Source organism: Ciona robusta, chromosome 11, assembly GCF_009617815.1.
Source record: "Ciona robusta chromosome 11, ASM961781v2".
NCBI classification, from domain to species: Eukaryota; Metazoa; Chordata; class Ascidiacea; order Phlebobranchia; family Cionidae; genus Ciona; species Ciona robusta.
Genome location: NC_143245.1, coordinates 7,836,072 through 7,850,807, shown reverse-complemented (window position 1 = coordinate 7,850,807; position 14,736 = coordinate 7,836,072). Strand labels below are relative to the sequence as shown.

Genomic DNA, 14,736 nt, shown 5'->3' with positions numbered 1-14,736 from the left:
CTTAAAAATTGGGGGAATGACCGATTACACAGACATCCGATAAAACAAGGTTTTTGAATTGTTTGGAATCTATTGGGGACCGCCTATTTTCGAGTACGGTATGTTTTATTGTCTACAACACAATGAGGTGCATGCATGCAAGAATAAACATAAATTTGTAAACAACGCTTTTTTTAAACGAGAGACAAGTTATTTGCGAGACAATTTAACCCAAATTACAACAAATTAAATTACTTTATTTTCTAAACCAAATCACGAATCCGGTGTCAGAAAAAAATCGTTCCCCGCAAAAATCGTTCCCATTGACCTTTGACCCTCGATGACGACATTCGTGAAAACAGTTCCACTCCAACTAAATACGCCGTTGTATATACAACTATATTGAATTTTTTTATCTTTATTTTTATTATACTTTTATCTCTTATGAAACATATCGTGTATAAACTACGGGACTGACTGTACATGTAAAATGTGCTTAATATTAAAAAAGTTGATGACAACATAAAAACCTTTGTTGCGTAAGTTTGAATTCTTATTGTGACGTTTATATTACCAAAGTAAAATTTGGCAGCATATATTTATATGACTGTAAATACTGTTAATTAATCATCATTTTTCTTTTCAATTTGTTATCAGTTGATTTAGTTGTTTGTTTATTGGTTTGGTTGTGCCTGGATTGGATTTTGGGTTTAATTGTAAGGTTCGGGCGTGGAATATAAGTGTTTTGGTCTAATAAAAAGCTTACTGACTTATACCACATATGAGAAATACCACTCGTAAAATCTGAAATCTGTGCCTATACCTCCAACTAAATCTCACATCTACCGCAGTGGGAGAATACCATGACACTCAATACGTTAACAACGAAAAAACATAAATATAGGTATTTCTGACAACATTTTGCACATATGAAATGAAGTGTATCTTGCAAGCGGAATAAATATTTCATCGATCAGATTGATGTTGTGAAAAATGGCAATCACGTGACCACCACTTCCTGCGCATGCGCAGTTTGTAAAATGAGAACGATTTTTTCGGGGAACGATTTTTTTGCGACACCGGCAGTTTTTATCTTAAGAATCTTGCCGTGATCAAGTGCCTATTTATTTACGTTGCAACGCAGAATCCTGGGTTCCAGGAGCCGCCGTTTAAGCTTGGAATTGCGGTTACATCTTTGGTGTTGTCGATTGCATGCCGACGACGACTTGATCGTTTCTCTGCGGTAAGCCACGTAATCATTTCGTTTAATAATGTGGGTTCGGAGGCTGCAATGTTGTTGGTTTCGTAAGGATCAGCTAAAATGAGAAATTTGTTTTTTAAAAAACATTTGTTTACAATATGCGCTATTAATCTCATAAACTTAACGTATAGGTGGGGAAGATGGGTCACCTTTCATTCTATTTGTTCATCCCATTTGGCAAAAAAAAGTAAAATATAAAACCGTATCCTCACATAGATCGTTGCTAATTGTTTAAAACACGATCAGAATATCTGGATTTTATGTGTGCTATAGGTGTCCCATCTTTCCCGCCCACTATAATATGATATTCGTTAGTTTTTACAAAGAAAAAAAAATACAATAAATTACTTACCGATCAAATCGAAGAGATAATACCATGTACCAGTCACTGGGTCAGCGTAATAATTGACGTTCGGTTTCAGCAAATTATCGACGCGATTTTCAGGTGGTGGTATCCATCCTCCGACTGCAAAACAACTTCCCAGTAAAATCGATATAATGCTTACAACATTAAAAACAACAAAAAAACAGGAAAATTGTGAGGGCACGGTTTTATAATTTCCTAAACGTACTTTGCTTGTTTACTACCCAATGGAACGAGAAAATAAAATAAAAAGTTTTTTTTTCTATCTTCCCCATCCTTCTATATACAAACGAAAGGTTAAATGGCGATTTTTCTTGTAAGAGAACACAAAATTGCCAAATTACAAAATTGCCAAAGGTTTTTGGGTTCAAATCCAATCCAGGGTAGTAAACTTACGTTCCAATTCGCCGCCTCCAGGGTTTCCTTCGATAAGTTTGTATTGTAGATCCCGTATTGCTGCCTTCGGTTCCGTATTCCTCGCATTATTCGCAAAGTTTTTCGTGATTATGTTGTACACCAATGTTGTTCTGTAAAATTTGATTTTTATTTCAGGAACTATGTCATTATATTAAAAAGGTGCACGTCAGAACGATCATTCGGTGTATACTAAAATACCTATCTATACGGCTTGGTTTATTGTAAATGGGCACGAGGTATATGTATAGTAAAACACTCATGTTCTAACGCCAGTCGTTGTCCCGCCACGAAAGGTAAATAAGTTGCATTTACTTTACCCATTCATCTAAGCATACGTTTTCACACATTACCTGGGAGAAGGCGTGTTGCCAGATATAGCCGGCCAAGCATTGATCCCATCAATGTCGGCGGGAACAGCAGCGTCACCCCCGGCAAGAGCGATGAAGGTGGCGAACATGTCACTGATGTGGAAAAGTCTGTATTGGTATAAATAAATTTGATAAGGTAAATGTTTGGGAGTTAACCTTTATGATATAGCTGGTATATTAGTTTGTGTTTTACCAAATTATAGCATTAATTACTTTTATATGCTCGTACAAAGGACTGTTAAAGTATGAAATCATTTATTAACATCTTTAATTCCAGCAAAACATGCATGGTGGTGCTTCATATGATGGACCATAAATACGTACTACTGGTTGAAGCAATTAGTTCTAAGTTTCCAGCACGAGTACGCGCTATTAGCTATTCAAGAATATATGAATTAAAAACACCACATAAAAGATAATTAAAGACATCAAATACACAACCCACCCGTCATGGGTGTATGGAGTTGTTGTTATTAGTTCACTGTGTACGAAAGCCGGCACTCTGTAACCTCCTTCGAATAAAGAACCTTTCTTTCCACGAAGAGGAAAATTGTTTCCACTTTGTCCCGATTGTGGTTGTGTGCCTCCGTTCTTAAGAAATAAATCAACGTAGCTTGTTTATTTTAGCGTGGTTGGGCAGCGACAGTTGTCATAACACGATGATTCGTTTCATAAACCTATGATGCCCGCTTACGAATAACCACGTACCGGCGCCGTGGTGTAGTGGTTAGCGCGCCTGCCTGTAACCCAGAGGTAATGGGTACAAGGCTCGACGCTGCTACCATTGTGGGCGTATGTGTCCTTGGGCAAGACACTTAACGGCAATTGCTCCAACCCAGTGGTCACTAATGGGTTGTCTAAATTATCAGCCATACATGAAAAAAAAAATGAAAAAAAACACAAAAAAAAAATTACCCACAAAGTAACATACATGGTAACTCGTAAGCTGGCACGAGGTGTTAAACCCGTGTGATAACGACTGTCGTTTTCCGGCCACGCGAGGATAAAGTAAGTTTCATTCATTCATTCATTCACGTATGTAGCTTTAGGAATAGTTGTTTCGGTAAGGCTTACAGCCCATAAGCGACTATACCAGGTTAAAACAATTCTGGTCGTTAGGCCATGGTTACAATAAAATATATTTTAACGTATAGTTGTCTACTACATACATCGGACTAAATCTGGCCTATAGGTTTATAAACCACAGCAGAGGCCCTTTATAAATAATATACATACGTCGGAGTAGAAGACACAGTATTTGACCACATTCCAACTTCTTTCAATTTATCCACAAGTTGCCCAACTTGTTCATCGAGTGCGGAAATCATACCAAGATAAGTTTTGCGATTTCCGTCTCTCAAATTTCCGTCGTAAATATTCCTGTAAGACTCGTCCACCTGAAGCATACGAAAATGATTGTTTTACGTTTTGAAGGTTTGAAAAGGCCGAAAATGTATAAACTTTACACTGATACAAAAGTCGGGAAAAAGTCTAAAAAAGGTATGAAAGGGTCGCGAAAGTGAAGAAAGAACACCCGTGGCCTATCATTACAGCTATGCTCTCTTGTTCATCTGTTTTAACTCTGCGATCAATAAATTCATCACCATTACCTCAAATGGGGTATGAGGGGCATTGTAAGCCATGTAAAGAAACATTGGGTTCGTCTGATCATGATTGTCAATCAATGTCTTCGCTTGGTCGGTGAAATCGGTCGTTGTATATTTGCCTTCAGCTGCAAGATTCAACGCCAAGTCGTCACGGTAATCGTAACCAACTGCAACAGAGTGTTTTATTTAGGTATAGCGATCACGCATATTTTCTTCGCGTTAACTGTATAACCGTGTTTTAACGGCTATTGTTTTGTCTATATATTGTGTATTTTCGTTTAAAATTTTTCTAAACCTTCGCTACCGTAATCGAAGAGGTAAATATAGGTAAATATATTTGTATATAAAATACGCTCAAAAACATATTACAAGGATGTGGTTTTACTGCGGAATACCAAGCGTGAGTTGCCTCATTATACCTCAAGCTGCAACTACACGGGACAGATTTTACGCCCGAAAACCTATATCACTTACCCATACTAAAGATGAGATAAGTTGGTTAACATTATGTTAGAGATATGGGAGTTAGATCAATAGATACTTACCGTCGGTTCCTTCAGTGGAACTATAGTTCGAATAAGAAATCCCGCTGTTATAGAAACCATAGTGGGAATCAAACCCTCTGTAAGTAAAATATAAATTTATTTATCTTTCAAATATGACGTTAAATAAATGGAAATGCCAAAGAGAAAAGCAGCAAAATCAATTGGAAATGATTGGAACAACACACAAATCGTATCTTCACAACTCCCATAGACCGTTGTTAATTGTTAAAAACACGATCAGGATATTTGGACATAATGTGCTAATAGAGGTGTCCCATCCGACAGTAGTATTAAAGTATGTTGCTGGATAATGCAGCAGGTGATAACTTACCGTCTGGTTGGGGTATACGCCTCATCACAGTATCCCACATGCCACTTCCCGATCATATGAGTGGCATATCCTTGATCTTTCAAGTAAGATGGAAGTAATTTAAACTCGATTGGAAGTCCTGACATTTGGGTGGCAACCACCACTTCTTCCTAGTGAATAAACAAAGTTACAACTCAGTGTTTTGAACTTATAGCCGTCTGGTATATATAGTATAGAAGTATTCTCCTATGTGTGTAAAGTGTATTGCGGTATCCATAAGAAAGTATGTACTATAGACGACGTATAATGTTTCTCCAGTTCATGCAATACAGGAGAAGTTATTCGATAATTATCTCATGCTTATCTGTTAGTCACTAAAGTTCACTGTGTTGCATGTTGGGTTGACGGGTTATTAACCTATCCTCATAATGGTAGCAACATCGAGTCTCGAACCCATTACCCTTCGGTTGATAGTCGAGCAACCATACACTACGTCAATAAAAAGTTGTATACTCCTGTTGTTTTGGTTTTTACCTGCATTCCAGTATTTATAGGATATCGTCCAGTAAGAAAAGCAGCTCTGGAGGGCGTACATTTCTCCTGGGCATAAGCGTGTTCCAATATAACACCTCGCTCGGCAAGATCTTGTAAATTCGGCATTTGTACGATAGAGTTATGCCAGCTTACATCGTTCCAACCTACAAACAAAATCAGTCAGTTTTACAATTCGTGGTAACGGCAATGAGCCAACTAAAACCCAGGTCAAATGGCATGTTACACTGTATAGGACCTCGCCCATATAGAATGTGCATATACAAGTTGGGGTAAACGGACACCTTTTGACCTTTTCATTTATTTTGGTAGTAAACATTTGAAGAATAATTAAACCTCACGACTCCCATAGACCGTTATTGTTAATTGTTTAAAACACGATCAGAATGTTTGGAAATTATGTGCTAAAGGTGTCCCATCTTCCCCTCAATACTATATATAAATAGTAACATTTTAAGTAGACCGTTGAACAAACAACACTTACCTAAATCATCGGCCAACACCATCACAATGTTTGGAGGATTCGTAGTTTGGCCATTTGTTCCTGCAGAAATACATCGACAAATAATCAATTGCGATATCAACACTTTTTTGCGTGAAATATCGACACTTTTTTTTAATCCGCGGGTAACTTTCATATCTGTATAGCAATTCATAGGAGCATATAATTAATTTATATATTCGCGGCGTCTGATTTACTATCTGAAAAAATATTCCTAAGTTTATTGTCTAAACTTAAACTTACAAACTTATATAGTTTAAGTTTATATTGTTTTTTTTGCCAGACTATTTAATGTAAACATCTTTATATACAAGCGTTTACATCAACGAACGTTAATAAATTCTACCCAAACAGTGCATTTTTTAGCGGTTCTGTATCAGCATGCAGTATACAAACTATAGCAACGTTTACCTTCAATTAATGGCATCAACCATTGCAGCGCCAACCATGCAGTCGCAACGAACGAAAGCATTATATTTAGTTCCTTTAGCGAAGACAACTAGCACGAAATGACGCTGAGTAAACCAGGTTTCATTATATAGTGGCCTCCGGTGCTCTGTATCATGGTAGTAGCTGCGTCAGTGTAAACGTAAAAATGTTATCAATGTCATATAATGCAAGTCGTTTTGTTTTATTTTGAATTATCATATATTCCCATCACATGCGTCATAACCTTTGTTTTTCTTTGCATTGACGAACCCATTGCGTTTTTTGCAAATAAAACTTTTACACTGAGTGCGGGCTAAAGTATTATTACCTGCCGTATAAAAACCATGCATGTAACAGTATGTAACGTACCTGTTTCAACCCTTTAAGGTCAGCGGGAGATATAAGTATAATTTGTTTATGTTCGTTCTTGGTCCAACTTTATGGGATATCGTTTCGCCTTATAATAAAGATTTACCGATTTCAAGAATGTAACACCTATGGTAGCAGGGTGGGGCAAGATGGGAAACCCTTTCATTCTATTTTTTCTTCCCATTCGGTAGTAAACAAAAAACGTTCAAAGAATTATGAAACTGTATCCTCACGACTCCCATAGACCGTTGTTAATTGTTTAAAACACAGTCGGGATATTTGCATAATATGTGGTAAAAGTGTCTCGTCTTCCCCCACCCTACAATAACAGATTATACGGGAAACGTTATAGTACAGTGGGGAAAGATGGGACACCTTTTCGTTTAGTTTTCTCTTTTTATTTGGTAGTGAACAAAGAACATTCAATGAATTATAAAACCGTATCTTCACGACTTCCACAGACCGTTGTTAATTGTTTAAAATACGATCAGGCTATTTGGATATTATGTGTTAAAGGTGTCCCATCTTTCCCCACTCTACTATATATGCCTATTATATGCTACAGCTGCGCTTCATATACAAATTATGTGCAAGATATTTAAATTACGACTTATAAAAGTTACACATGCAGGATGCAGCTATATGTAAGAAAATGACGTAAAATGTTGCTTTGATGTCATATATATATAGTATTGTGTGGTACGATGGATAGCCTACCGTTAGTAGTTTCGATGGATAGCCTATCGTTAGTACATTACGATGGATAGCCTACCGTTAGTACATTTCGATGGATAGCCTACCGTTAGTACATTTCGATGGATAGCCTACCGTTAGTACATTTCGATGGATAGCCTACCGTTAGTAGTTTCGATGGATAGCCTACCGTTAGTAGTTTCTGATCGTGTTTTTATCATTTAACAACGCTCTTTAATAGTCGTGCGGATATACGGTTACAATGTTACCAGTGAGTGCATGCGACTTATGTAAAAGTGCCAACATACCTGAAGTAATTACGCACGAAGCTATGCAGCTACACATGCCTTTTATGTGTGTGTTCCATATGTAGATAAACAATCTTACTCATTCTTGCTCCAAATGACTAAACACAATCGTCAAATTTTTTAGCTCAAAACAAACTTACTCATATTCAAAGCTAACAATAAAAACAACTATGATGCTACACAGTAGACAACTATAAGCATGTAATGGCCGCCTTGGGAACATTTGCCAACTGTGAAGCGATGGCAGCGAAAATAGCGCGTTTTGTTAAAAATGAGCGCGTGTTTTGTTCTAATCAGCTAGCAGCGAGAAAAACATTTTTGTCTAGATTAACGAAGTTTAAAGATTGCCGAAGAGAGCCACGCACGGCGTTAATTGGTTGGCTTTGCGAGAAGGCAGAAAGTCTATGTTGTTCTGCTTCTCCAACCGAAAAATCTTAGCTGAACACTTAACTATATTGGTATAAACATCCCATGAACAATTTTTAAACATTTCAATTTATTACACCCCTATTAATATGTGATACAGCGTCATCTGATATTACGTCATCGTGTGCAATGAACCGTCACAACAACAAAAGTGTGTCAGCTGTTTTGTTGAATTTGTGTTGTAGATTTTGACGTTTTCTTTTAGTCTTCCTTTTCCAAATTATCTACATACGAAGTGTGGAAGTCGGGTGCATATAAAATTCTAAATTTGTTTCAAAAGTTTGAATTTTAGTGTCAAAATGCAACGAAATGTGTTAAAATATACACTGTTTATAATGGTAACTTTTACAAACACGTTTCGTGTGTACGGGGAGGCTAATGGTGGCGAAAATAAAGACACTCAATCAGGTAATTATATTTAATATCAATAACGTACATGGTTTAAACGTATTTCATCATTCTAAAAACCAAAGTATTAGACTAATAACAGTAATATTATACATTGGTGAAACAGTTTAAAAATTTAAAAACTGTTCGACATTAGAAAAGAAACTTTGATGCACACATTTAAAAGCCATAAAAGATCCAGTTTATCATTATTTTATTGGCAAGCAGAATTCAATAATCCACAATGGGATAGGATATATTGATAGCTTTATAGCTTAGATAGCTACAACGAATGGACACCCGTGTTATAACGATTTTTATTTTGTGGCAACGCGAGGATAAAGCAAGTTACATTTTTTCATTCAAAATAAACACACCGTTTTTGTTTCAGAATATTGTTGGCAAACCGAGAGTTTCACGATCGATGTTGCTTGCCATATTTGTTCATCCCATGAAACAAGTTTACACCCAGCTTGTTTGTTCACTGGTTATATTGAACAAGTGAAATGTGAAACATCAGGTGTTTCAATCAAAAGGTGGGGCCTATTTTAATAAAGTTTTATTTTAACTCAGTATATTGATAATTATATTTAATCTGAACTATAACATTATCTTATAGTGAAAGTTAGATTACTTTGGCAAATGACATTTGATTTCTAGTTACATTATACAACAAACCATTATATAATATAAATCATTTTTTTATACAAACCAATATGTTACATAAAGAACATTTTTTATATAAAGTCATTATATCTTTATAGTTGTCCCATGGACATGGAGAGAGAAACAAAAATATTCTGGCAATTCGAAGGAGTTGTCATCGTGCTTAGTTTGATATCAGGTCTCGTTGTTATGCAGCGAATGCGGAAATTAAATCAGGAAAATATTGAACGAATCCAACGACAGATCTCATCGCTGTAATACCAATGTTAATGGAGATGATGAAATTCAAATAAATATGGAAGTTTCCATATTCCATGAGGGATTGAGGGCTAACCAAGTGTTGGTTAAGTTATGAACAATTGCATTTAAAAACTAAACTGAAATGCATTTAGCTGCCAAAGTAGTTTATCTGAGTTCAAAGGTCTTTTAAAAGGCACTTATTAATAAACATCTAATGTTGCATAATATTTGGTGTAAGCATTTATAATCTGGTGAATATTTGAATTATATTTTTGATATTAACATCAATAAGGTATAGTTAGTTTTGAAATTTGTCTTGCACATGTTTTGACCAACTACCTACCATAAGAAACTGTTTCATTTGCCACAAAGTTATGTCAAGTGATATTGTCCAATAGAAAACTTATTAAACTTAGCATGCTATTTTTTATCTTTCAAGTCATGTTTTTGATATTGTTGCATAACTCTAATTTTACGCATTTAATCAAATGTTTTTACATTAAATTAAAAATATTTTATTAAACATCGATTTTTCAGGAGGCGTATAGAAGTGCTAATAGTTTAAAAAGTAAAAACAAATACGCTGAAAATAATAACTTGTTTAACGAGCTTAAATAATTAAAAAGTTCGTTACGAAAATCATAATTAACAAAACGTTTCTGCTCCAAATTTTCGCTGACTCAGCAGTTTTCTATCTGCATTTCTAAACTACTTCACTCTAAGCCACTGTCAAGCTTCTGTTGTTGGTTGGTGGAAGTTTTAACGTGTTGTGTGTATGTTGACCATACGTGTGACCAATGGAGTATTTATATCCTGAAAATAAAATAAGTTTAAATCCACACATTACGACAATTATTCTATTACTTTTGCCTTTGAAATGGGACTCGATTTGGGGAAACCCCTTTTACCCGTTATGTCTGCGCAACCTGTGTGGTCTCAACTTACCTGGTATATAACCCGTATAATGTGGGACCATTCCACGGTCTGTTGGATAGATCGCTGATTTATCCAACTTCTTTGGTTTAACAACTGGGTTAAGTGGGATTTTCGTTGCCGACGCGTTGATTTTCTCCCGAGTTGCCAGCCCGTCAGTAAATAACGACAGCCCCTTATTGCTCTGAGCTGGATAACCCAAGGAAATCAACTCCCGGCTTCGTGGTACGAACCCTGTGTATCCTAAATAATACAATGCATGAACGTTCTAAGTTGAACGTGAAATATTTTAAACGGCGGAAAAAACGCAGTCGTTATAACACGGGTATTATGTTCCATACACCTCGTGACCGTTCACGAGTTAAAACGTATGCAACTTATGGGTGGTGGTTCTTATTTATTTGACTTTTTTAATAGAAGACAATTTAGACAACTAATTAGTGACCACTGAGTTGGAGCATGGCCTACTTATGGATGGAGCACTCGCCGTTAAGTACATCATGCACAAAGACAAATACTAGCAAAATCGAGCCTCGTACCCGAACCCGTAACCTCTTGGTTACGGTTGGGCGCCCTAACCACTGAGCTAAGACGCTGCTGGTTAAATACATATATACGGTGTCCAACTTACCCGATTTAAACCACTTCATTCTGTTCCCATTATCCATGAAGTACGGTGAACCGTAAGGTTTGAACTCCTGTTGTGACGTATAACGGTCAGGTTCCGCTCGGTGGGGTGGGAGAGGGGTGTGGTAACGTGACGTAAGCAACTGTGGATTAAAATTGTCATGTTAAGATGTTTTACATGAGTTACATGGCATTGGCAATACGTAAGCGGGCATAAGGTGCGTATGAAGTAAAACACCTGTATTATAACGACTGTCGTTGCCCCGCCATGCGAGGATAAGTAAGTTACATTTTTTCATTCAAAATATATAAACTGTTGTCGTCAGGCATATCACACTGTAAAACAACACACGTCTTCATCAGAGGTAATCGACATAACTGATAAAATAGAATGTTAAAGCTAAAGGTAAATGTTTTTAGCCGGGTTACAATATCCTTGGTCTCGCAGTTTGCTTCTATGGGATAAAATACACTTTACAAAAATATAAACCAAATTATTCACCGATTTATCATGCTCGGTGTTCGGTCTGGTGGATCCGGTTTGCATCGCGAGTACTTTCTTCAACTCGGTTTGTTTGTTCTTTATATCACCTTGTTCAGATTCATGATGACTTAGAGCGCTCCTACACACCTCTCCGTATGTATTGGCGAAGTAATGCTGTTTCTTTGGAATATAACCTGGGGTAATAACGAAATAATGACGTAATCGTAACGTCATCAATACTAAGTGATGTACATGTCTTGAACTTTGTCGCGGGTTGATGTTTGTGTGTTTAAAGAATTATAAAACCAGATCTTCACGACTCCCATAGACCTTTGTTATTTGTTTATAACACGATCGGGATATTTAAAAAATATATGTGCACTCATCACATTAACCTGTATAACCAGGAACCATTTCCTCCGTCAAGTTCTGATTTCCCCAGCTATCCGCTCGCGACCTCAAGCGGCTTCTCCTTTCATCTATACCGTCCGTTGGATGGCTCTCTGTTGGAGTGAGCACATACCTCCCGGATTTTGAAACATTGGGGTCGGTTAGGATTTCCACCGAATGCCGACCGTAAGTTTTACCGATCCTGTATTTATACTGAGGTAGGTGCCCGCAATACCTGCAACAAACAACATGATATATTAGGGTTTGGATGAATTTTATTAACTTGTAGTTGGGGTAAAATGGTTCATGTTTTCATTCTCCTTTATCGTCCCATTTTCTGGTAAACAAATTACATTTACAGAATTATGAAACCGTATCCTCACGACTGGATTGTTAATTACAAATGGCATAACATTAAAATCAATACTCCATGAACAAATGGCATATCTCCAAATAGTTTCAAGGTTTCAGAGTCAGAAGTAGAAAAGCCTTTTATAGGATTTTTCTCAACTGTTGACTGTAAATTTAACGTTATATTGCAAAGTGCATGGGAAGCTCTAGGAGTTACGATAAAGTATCCATCGACCTTGGCAGCGAATAAAAAGTTCGTAGACTTTTATAAATAACTTCCTAAAAGGAATTTCGAACATAACGCCCTACAACGCGATGCTTCAATGATGGTCGAACAATACGTATGTTGTCGTCTAGGTTACCGTGAATGACGTATGTTTATAGTGACATCATAGAGAATATTATGATGTCAATATTAGGGTAAAAGTGTCATGAACCGAGCATTATTTCGTCATAAAAGCAACGAAATTGCTATTTGAGGGTCACTAAAGAAGGTCTTTATGTAAAGGATGAAAGGGATAAGGTTTGGACACGAGTAACTTGATCTGTACATTGGACACATTACACTATTGAAGGAAGACTGGTGTACAATGGCCTCATAGCATGAAAGCTACATTTTTCAAAGTCTTTTCAAATGCTCGATACATATGCGTTACATTTACAAAAAAACTTTATATCTTTCGATGCATTTGAAATGAGAATAACATTTTGTGTTATTTCAACTTTTCCGTGTTGTCTTGAAATTAAGTTAAAGTTAGATAAGAACCACGTTAATTCACAATATTTGAACTGTAGTAATAAACGAATACGAAATACGTTTGTTTATCCTCGATGGGGTTCTCAAAAGCTAGTTAAAAGCGTTCCGCAATGTCGTTTTAAAATCCACGCCTTTATTTAAAGTATTTTTTACACATAACTTTTTTAAAGATTATTTACACAATTATATAACTCTAGTCCACAAGAGCGTTGTTAATTGTTTAAAACAATATCAGAAAATATGGGATTTTATGTGCAAACGGTATCCCACCTTACTCCACCCCCAAAAAACAATCAACCACGAAGTTACACATACTTGGTAGCTCGTAAGCTGGCACAAGGGGTATGAAACATAACACACGTGTTATAACGACTGTCGCCATATTATGCGAGGTTATAAATAAGTTACATATGTGGTAACTCGTAAGCGGAAACAACTGTCGTTATATACAGTATATTGTTAAGTATTAATTGACCTTGGCAAATAGAAAGGATCTTCCGTAAACAATTCACTTCTTCTCGGCATAATGATATTTGATGATCAACAGTGTTTCCACTACATTACTTACATATGCAAAACCCGAATCAATCCCTGAAATAAAAGGATATATATTAATAAGTTGTGCAACACTGATAGCTGTTGTGCAACACTGATAAAAGAAAGAACAAAAAAGTAACGAAAATAAACTCCGTGAATTAGACCCGAAACAATTCCAGCTAAACAACACTTCTAGTCCAACCAATTACCTATGAATTGCGGGCTAACAAAGCGCAATCTTCGTGTTTTGATCAAAACATCTTTTTATATAAGTACCTTCTATAGACCTATACCATGTCAATACCTTACCCTGCCGTATCTTTTCTAAATCGCACGAGATATTTTATGAAAAGGTTCCGTCGATAAAATCGCCCGATTTGTTGTGCATACTAAGCCCTATGTTGTTTCTGCTTATCAAAAATCGAATCCAAGTCCTTATTTCAATGTAGTTGTATTTTAGCTCTTTAAACAGCGTAACATCGAGTGACGTCGATGGCCTTAACAACGCAAACACAAAACTATTGATTCAGGTCTCGCAGTAATTCCCAACCTTTTGTCAAGCACCAATTTCAACACAAAGCTTCGTCTGAACCACTAAATGGCTCATTATATATAAACCACAAGTTCGTTACCCGCTATTCGAATAACGATTATGTTATTATTATTATAACGTTTTATTATAAGCGTGTGTTTCTACCGGTTTGTTATTATAAGACACGGGTACAACAGTCACTTGTTGCGAGTCTCAAGGACCAACGCTATAAATACGTCTGGTTAAATCTATTGTATTGCATTGTGGGGTCAGCTGGGACACCTTTAACATAATATCCAAATATCCTGATTGTGTTTTAAACAATTAACAACGGTCTATGTAAGTCGCAAGCATACGGTTTTATAGTTGTTTGAGTATAGTCTTTGTTTACTACCAAATGAGAAAAGAAATGGAATGAAAAGCTGTCCTATCTTCCCCACCCTACTATAACATTGCTATTACTAGATATCAGAATAGAATAAACAAAATAAAATTATAATACATAACTGCCCTGCTACATATATGTGTCTGTTAACTTACTGTCTGTTTCGAGAGTATATAAACACAACAGACACCTGAGCATATAGTTACTTATTAAACTGTAAAAACGATAGGTTGTACACTAAAGCATTAAAATAATAAACCGATACTTTGTCTTTATATCGGACAGACTATTGAGTCTATTCTAACCTGACAGCTTTT

The 14,736-nt window shown here is 36.3% G+C and overlaps 2 protein-coding genes and 1 pseudogene across 3 annotated transcripts; 1 reads left to right on the top strand and 2 right to left on the bottom strand.

The window, feature by feature from the left end:
* Window positions 1-483: 483 nt before the first annotated feature.
* LOC149729040 (arylsulfatase B-like) lies at window positions 484-7,913 on the bottom strand (annotated as a pseudogene). The gene is made up of 14 exons (XR_016385956.1): window positions 7,705-7,913; window positions 6,704-6,791; window positions 6,317-6,478; window positions 5,888-5,947; window positions 5,386-5,549; window positions 4,873-5,021; window positions 4,542-4,618; window positions 4,000-4,163; window positions 3,626-3,786; window positions 2,835-2,980; window positions 2,372-2,497; window positions 2,001-2,131; window positions 1,593-1,706; window positions 484-1,295 (listed from the first exon to the last, which is right to left on the bottom strand). The product of XR_016385956.1 is annotated as an arylsulfatase B-like (transcript).
* A 331-nt stretch (window positions 7,914-8,244) lies between these two features.
* Window positions 8,245-10,264, top strand: LOC149729039 (protein JTB-like). Its single transcript, XM_089887583.1, has 3 exons — window positions 8,245-8,538; window positions 8,909-9,053; window positions 9,282-10,264. The coding sequence occupies exons 1-3, from the start codon at window positions 8,430-8,432 to the stop codon at window positions 9,439-9,441; spliced, it is 414 nt and encodes a 137-aa protein (XP_089743709.1). The 5' UTR covers window positions 8,245-8,429; the 3' UTR covers window positions 9,442-10,264.
* On the bottom strand, window positions 9,915-13,948 carry LOC149729038 (ciliary microtubule inner protein 2B-like). The gene is made up of 7 exons (XM_089887576.1): window positions 13,812-13,948; window positions 13,441-13,556; window positions 11,863-12,092; window positions 11,486-11,661; window positions 10,988-11,126; window positions 10,369-10,599; window positions 9,915-10,236 (listed from the first exon to the last, which is right to left on the bottom strand). Exons 2-7 carry the CDS (start codon window positions 13,488-13,490, stop codon window positions 10,142-10,144), a joined length of 921 nt encoding a protein of 306 aa, XP_089743702.1. The 5' UTR covers window positions 13,491-13,556; window positions 13,812-13,948; the 3' UTR covers window positions 9,915-10,141.
* Between the last annotated feature and the right edge of the window lie 788 nt (window positions 13,949-14,736).